Here is a 7,605-nt window from a genome sequence, read left to right as displayed (position 1 = left end):
CACACACACACACACACACACACACACACACACACACACACACACACTGAGTCACAGGAGTCTGGTATGGTTTTGCAAGGACTCACTTAATACAGTAACTTCTCCAATGCCTTTGGTAGTAAGCAAGCTAGTGAAACAATGTGCTGCAGCTTCCTGCAGTTTTTCATCATCTCTCTTCCTTCAGACTTGAAGTCCTCTGGGCTTGAAAATCCAGGCTCCTTTCAAAAGATGAAGAGGTAGGCTGAGGTTTTGAGTGGCCCGCTGCTGCTCTTACCAGCAGGCCAGTACCTTGAAGTGGAAATGAGTGAAGAAGAAAGGTGTGTGTAGAGCTAAGCTCGAGCGTGTGTGTTCATTGCAATGTTACTCTCACAACAGTGATGATTTATCTATTTTTTTTTTCTTCGTGTCCTCCTGAATAGTCTCAGGAGTCAAACTTTAGTTTCTCGAACACTGTCTCAGTCATACATATTCACAGCCATCAGATTTGTTGGATACACACTGCTATCCACAAGCATGATCTGTTTGTTATTCCCGTCTCATCCTCCTCCTTTGCATTTTTGTCAGCTGTGGCCTCTGATGTGCTCGGTCTCCAGTGTGAGTGAGAAACAGCTGCCAAGGGACCTCTAGTCGTTCTGCCCTGCTCTCCTCCCTCTGCCAACAAGTTTCATGCTCTCTGCGTGAACCCGGCAATTTTCAAAACAATGTAAATGGTTCTGCTCAGCAGTGACACTTCTGTGGCACAGCCTGGGTGATGAGCTGTCAAGATATTCACTTCCATCATTAGCGTAAGCAAATCCTGACACCGGCTTCAGCTGTCAAGTAAACGGTTTAAATGTTTTAAGCTGCCATGTGTGTAATTATTATTTTAAAATGCTTGAGAGAAAAAGAGGAGGCCTCCTTCAGTTGGGTTCAGTAGAGACTTCAGAAACTTGGGGTCTCAGTGAAGTGTGCAAACACGTTTAAAGACTCGTCTTTGAACGTGCATGAATAGAGAAGTCAGAGGCAGGTGAGACAGGAGCTGACTTTGATCTTGGTTATGCCTGTCATTATCAAACCCATGGTGCCTGCTCCACTTTTCTTCCCCTCTGTGCACCATCTATTTCCAGCCTTTTGATTTGTATAGATGTGTATACAGTGTGATAGATTATGTTGACTGAATACCAAGTAGATGATGAGCACTAGATGAGTTTCCACTATACTTCCCTAAACCTTTTTTCCCTTGAACTCAGTCACCCTGGACCATCAGCATTCCTTTCAGCCTTGGTTGGTTGTGCTTCCACTAAGGCCCAGCTGACAAGTCCCCTCTGAACATTGCACTGTATTGAAGCTGGTGGGATGGCAGATCCAGAGTGAAACAAAAAGAGAATAAGATCAGACACATAAATGAAGATCTCAAATTGTTTCACAGCTGTTAAACGTGAAAACAAAAGTAAAATCACTGTAAACTTTGTGGAATGCGTAACTGACAGATCAAAACTTTACTACATATTTTCTGCCAAACACGTCGCACCGCCCTATAAGTCGCATCAGTACAAATATGTCTAATAAAGTGGAAAAATCCATAAATACGTTGCTTCACCATATACGTTGTATCTATTATGAGTCACCGCTGACATCCTGGAAATGTGGGCCGGTGTTGTGCCAAAAATCGATTGGCTGCCAAATGGAGCGCACGGGAGGATTTTAACAAAAAATTTAACAAGATTAACACTTAAAAACAATTTGCTCAAAATTATAGTAAAGGTGTGTCTCAATTGAACTTTTACTTAATAAATGCACTTTGACGATCAAATCAGCCGTGTTTCAAAACCCGATTTACGGAAGCGGGAACGCGCAGAGGGATGAGCCTCTGCATTTCTTCAAAATTTAAGTATTGAATAAAAAATCCTAATCTGATATGCAGTATTTACCTGTAGGCTCTTTGCCACTCAGGATTTTTCTTTTCAGGGGAACTTGTTTTGTAGTCTTCTGGGTGCCCATTGACTACAAGCCTCAGTTAAAGTTTGTTGAAAATGTTTAGGAGACAAAAATTTGATCTTCAGATGTGGAATAACGAACTTCATGTTTTGTTTTTGTCCACAAACGCAGGTTTAGGTAAACACAAGAGGAAGACGAGCGCCCGGGATGCCTCCCCCACACCGAGCTCGGACACGGAGTACCCTTCTAATGGCAGGGAGGGTGGAGGTGTGGTCGGAGCCGCCGAGAGGATCTACGACCTCAACATCCCTGCTGTGGTGAAGTTTGCTTACACAGCAGAGAGGGATGACGAGCTGACGCTGATGAAGGGCTCCAGGGTGATGGTTATGGAGAAGTGCAGCGACGGCTGGTGGCGGGGCAGTCAGGCGGGCCGCGTGGGCTGGTTCCCCTCAAATTATGTCCAAGAGGAGCTCGCAGGGGCCGACGACAGAGAGGAGGGAGACTCCTCACATCGCTACCAAGTAGTACCTCAAGGAACTTTGTTAGCAAATGGTCGCGCAGGCGGCCGTGGCAGTGTTCTTCATCAGGTTCAAACACTCTACCCTTTCAGCTCTGCGACAGAGGAGGAGCTGAACTTTGAGAAAGGAGAAATCATGGACGTGGTGGAGAAGCCTGAGAACGACCCTGAGTGGTGGAGGTGTAAGAACTCCCGTGGCGTTGTGGGTTTGGTACCTAAAAACTATGTGATGGTGCTTGACGAGCAGCCTAGCATACCCTCCTCTACATCAGGCTCTCCACAGAACCGCTTGGCACCCGCACGCTCAGGGAGGTTCGCTGGGAGGGACTGGTACTACGGCAACATCACCAGACACCAGGCCGAGTGTATGCTGAACGAGAAGGGGGAGGAGGGCGACTTCCTCATACGAGACAGCGAGTCATCGGTGAGTCAGCCGGGTGAAGTCATGACACACTGACACAATGGAGGCTGGAGAAAAATAAACTTAATTATAGTTGACCAGATTAGAAACTCAAACTTTATGCAACAATAAAAAATATATTAATCACAATTCATTCATTGAGCACAATGTTTTACAAGTTGAATTAAGGGTTGAAAATTTCTGTACGCATATAACACCTATACCACAACGTGCATCTTTGTAATCAATAATATGGTTCGTTTACATCACTCAGTGATGTCATTTTGATTACATCACCAAAGTTTTTTTTCTTCCATATTTTATTCAGAGGTATTTCACATTAAACGAGCACAAAGAGATTAAAGGCTGTTTCCTCACATATTCTCTAGAAGACCATTATAAATCAGTGTTTTTCAGAAAGTTGATGTGGATGGGTGACGTAAACAAAAACATCTTCAAATACAAAGAGAAGAAAGTGGAAAAAGTAATTCCATATTCAGTGTTGTAATGTGCTCAACAGATACCGAATCACTTTGCAACAGTCCATTCTGCTGCTACTTATAGCTCACATTTATTTCACCATATTTATCCTGTAAAAAAACAAAAAAAGAAAGAAAATGTTCTAGTTATAATGTATAATTATAATGTAGCTACTTTATTGCCTCGTTTGAACATTCAGTGCGTTTGTAGGGTCAGGTTATGGGTTTTTTGGGCCCGTTTGATGCTTTTTTTCTGTATTCTGAGCTCCACCACAACAAACCAAACAGTTTTAACGTACTTCAGGCAAATTCTTGAATATCGTTTTCTTGGACAACATTACAAAGATACTGAATACCTAAAGAGTGATGTCACTTAAGTTTTTTGGTGAGCTTTTCTTGATCCTTGTGAAGAACCAACTGACATGACACCTGTCAATCAATCCAGTAGGCTTGTCAGGAACTGACTAATCTGTGATTATAGTTTGTCCCGAAGGTAAACACCCCTTACCTGCAGGAGCTGCACCCCCTATTCCTCTGGCAACATTGTCAGGGTTTCGCATTACCAACGCTTTGCGGTCATAAAGGTTTCATGAAAAATCTTCAAAAAAAATTCACCTTTGTCAGTGGAGAACATGCACTTCAGACACTGAGCGTTTAGAGAGCGGAATACAGTTTGTTCCATTCACAAAACCTAAATGGAGTTTGAAAAAATGTCAAAGATGGACAAAGGCCTCATGATCAGCTGAATTCAATTCAGTTTGTTTATTTAGCACCAAATCACAACAGCAGTCGTCTCAGGGAACTGAACATATCCATAAAAAGTCACTTAATAACATTAATTATCTGAGCTGTAACAGAATGCTTTAAGTTGTTTCTTCATCGCAGTCTCCCGACAACAACAGTGACAAACAGGAAGTACCACATGTTCATCTGTACTAAGGTTACTGCAAGTAAATCATAACTACTTTCTATGGATAATGGTTAAATTAAGGTTAATGCTTAAAGCTAGCTGTGCTTTGTTTTGTATGTTATGCAACTTCTGGTTGTACAAGTTTGTTCACTATGACGAGTTAACGCTAAACTGATTTTGCACAAAGCATTTAATATGTTGTGAATTTCACTGTAAAGTCTTGTCCTTTGTCACTCTTCTGCGTGAACACATCTGCAGTAACTGTTTAAAGTTATAAGTTCCTTTGATTTGTTTATTTATTTGTTGGTTTTTGTCGTCTTTGCCTTAATGTTGACAGATAAGTGCCTCGGGTAACACTGTGAGCTTCACTACCTTCACCATTATAGCGATCTAGTTTGTTTTGTCGGAGGTTAGCTCACCCTGGGTTACATTTTCTCGTCGTTCACGTCATGTTAATTAGATTCACCCCACCTCCCCCCCCCCAAACACACACACGCACACTCCCTCCCTGCTGGACTCTTTGCTGATTGTTTGCTCACTTGTTTTTACCTTCTGTCCAGTATTTATTCAGTTCCTAATTTCAGAAGTGAGAAAACAAAGATTTCCTGCTTCTCCTTTACTCTGCAGTGCATTTCTTGATGTCACTAACTAGTCGTGGTGTAAATAACGCAGCATGCACATTATTAGTGTCTACATCCAGTCATAACTACAGACAGGATATAAAACTAGTTTTGTTTTCAAATGAATTGGTCTTTAAAAAGAAGAGCCATACACCTGCATGTCTTTATAATTCTGGTGATGAATATTTAAGCACATTTCTGCTACACACTTTTAATTGTGAACCTACAGTTTATTGCATCTGGTTTGTAATAACCCACATCTGTACAATGCTTTAAATAGAACAATGTTGAGCGTTTTAGTTCGGGGGTTAAGTAGCTATATTAGTTATTTTTCTAAATAATTTCAGACCTGGTTAGAAATGTTTGACATGACTTTATTGTTGCGAAAAATTCTGCATCAGTCATTGTATTAAAACTTCATTAGTTTCTAATAATACCTCAAATCATTTAAATTTGTTCTTTTGGTGTGTAATTGTAGACTTTCAGTTTTAATTCCACATACAGGTGCATCGAAAAAAAAAAAAAAGTGAATATCGTGGAAAAAGTGCAATATTTTTGTCAATCATTTCAGAAAGTGAAACTAGTATATTACAAATATTTGATTCATTACATAAAGTGACATATTTCAAGCTTTTCTTGTAATTTTGATGATGACAGCTTAGAAATAATGAAAAACCAAAATTCAGCATCTTATAAAATGAGAATCTTGTGAAGAGGTTCAGTTTTATAAACTCCTGGCGTCTCACCCTGATCAGCTGGTTAACTTAATGTCTCATTCATCAAGTCCAGCACTCCTGAACCAGAGACAACGTCAGCGTCTTACCTGCTGAGGAGACAAAGACCCGGACTGTTGCTCAGTGGTCCAATGTCCTCTCTTCACATGAGATTCAATTCAATTCTGCACACCATTTGGAAGTCAAGGTCCCAGAGTCTGGATGAAGAGTGGAGAGGAACAGAATCCACGTCGCTTGAAGTCCAGAGTGAAATTTCCACTCACTGATGGTTTGGGTCCATGTCCTCTGCTGGTGTTGGTCCACTGGGTTTTCTGAAGTCCACAGTCAACGCAGTATCTAGCAGGACATTTTAGAGACTTCATGCTTCTTTCTGCTGAAGCTTTATGGAGATGCTGATTTAATTCTCCAGCAGGACTTGACTCCTGCCCACACTGACAAAAGGTACCAACAACTGGCTGTGGAATATTCTAATTCTCTGAGACACTGGAGTTTATTTTTTAATTATTTGTAAGCCATAATCATCAAAATGACAATAAATAAATCTTGAAATATTTCACTTTCTGAACTGAGTGGGGGGTGGGGGTCTTTTCCTCAATATTCAAATGTATGATGTCTATAGAAAGACGTCCAGTTTTTAGCAGTCCTCAGAGGAACATCTCTTTGTCAGCAGACGAACTTTTAAAGTCAAAACCACAAAAAGAGCCAAACACATTTGAAATAAAAGTCAAATTTAAAAGTTTAGATCAGCATATGTGAGGATTTTTCTGCTGGTTCCAGCTGTAGCTGCAGATGTTTAAGAAGGGGGATGTGCTGCCATCTGCTGGAAGTGTCCAAATAAAGATCTGTCCCTCTTTTTGTTCTCGTCTCTTCCAGCCCAGTGATTTCTCCGTGTCTCTGAAGGCGGTGGGGAAGAATAAACACTTTAAAGTGCAGCTGTTGGACGGAGTTTACTGCATCGGCCAGCGCAGGTTCAACTCCATGGATGAACTAGTGGAGCATTACAAGAAAGCCCCCATCTTCACCAGCGAACATGGAGAGAAGCTGTACCTGGTGAAATCGCTGCTGTGATTCTCACATCTGCACTGGATCTCAAACAAAACACATGTACACGCATGATACACCACTCCCTTACTGTCTTAACTCGAGCCTTAGCTCCGGACCCTCCTGCAGTGGCGTCTGTTCCACATCCTCAGTCGCACCTACTGGGTTTACTGGTCACCGTCTAGTGGTGAATCAAACCCCGCCCCCCCAGGTGAAACTTTTTCTAGCTCTTCACTCTTTTACAGTCAACCCCAAGACATCCTGCACTGAGCCGGAGAATGTCTCATGTATAACGCGCCTCTTCATCTTGGATGTGCTGCTAACAGAATGCCCGAGGCCTTGTCAGGGTTGAGCTCTCCCTCTGACGTCATCCTTAATGTCTATTTACGAGTGCGCACGTTGGAAGTTACACCATTGCTCTTAATTATCGCAGGAGAACGGACGTTTACCAGATCAGAGAGGACTCGCTCCTCTGAGGGTCCTAACTCTGCTGTCATGTCCATTTGCAGCACGTTGTTTTATTTCCTTTCATTTATTTGTAAAAAAAAAAAAAAATCGTTGCTGGGTAGAAAGTCTTTTGTCGAGTTAATTTAAAGTTCTCATCTTTGACGGTTTGCATCGTCGTGTTTTCGTAAAGTGACCAGAATCACTCTGCCTTTTTTTTTTTTTTCCACCATTCCACTACGTGATTTTTCTCTCCAGCTCAAATGTTTTAATTTAATTTTCCTCCTCGTTTCTGTTTCTAGCGATGCTTTCGATGTACAACGCTCGCTGTAGTATTTCTATCAGAGGCGGTAAGGGCGGTGGGGGCATCGATGCAATAGCAGAGACCTCTGAGATCCTGTAGTTTTTGAATGTCGATTCGTGTAACCAAATGTGCCACCTCCTCGTTACTACTGGCTCCAGGCCTGCACTGCACTCACCATGCTTTGGTTCAGTCACAGCTCAGTGCTCATGCTTTATACTGTGTCACATTGAACATGTTAC

At 41.9% G+C, this 7,605-nt stretch overlaps 1 protein-coding gene across 1 annotated transcript in view; it reads left to right on the top strand.

Annotated features, from left to right (window-relative positions):
- nck2a (NCK adaptor protein 2a) overlaps positions 1–7,046 on the top strand; it is a 42,614-nt gene extending 35,568 nt beyond the window's left edge. The window contains exons 3-4 of the mRNA XM_037686537.1: positions 2,089–2,858; positions 6,451–7,046. Of these exons, the coding sequence (XP_037542465.1) occupies positions 2,089–2,858; positions 6,451–6,645 (965 nt within the window). The 3' untranslated portion in view covers positions 6,646–7,046. The remainder of the gene's footprint in view (positions 1–2,088; positions 2,859–6,450) is intronic.
- The last annotated feature ends 559 nt before the right edge of the window (positions 7,047–7,605 follow it).

Source organism: Nematolebias whitei, chromosome 13 (assembly GCF_014905685.2).
Source record: "Nematolebias whitei isolate Nwh7 chromosome 13, NemWhi1, whole genome shotgun sequence".
In the NCBI taxonomy this organism is placed as follows: Eukaryota; Metazoa; Chordata; class Actinopteri; order Cyprinodontiformes; family Rivulidae; genus Nematolebias; species Nematolebias whitei.
Note: the sequence above shows the minus strand (reverse complement) of the source record. Positions and strands in the feature narration are given on the sequence as shown.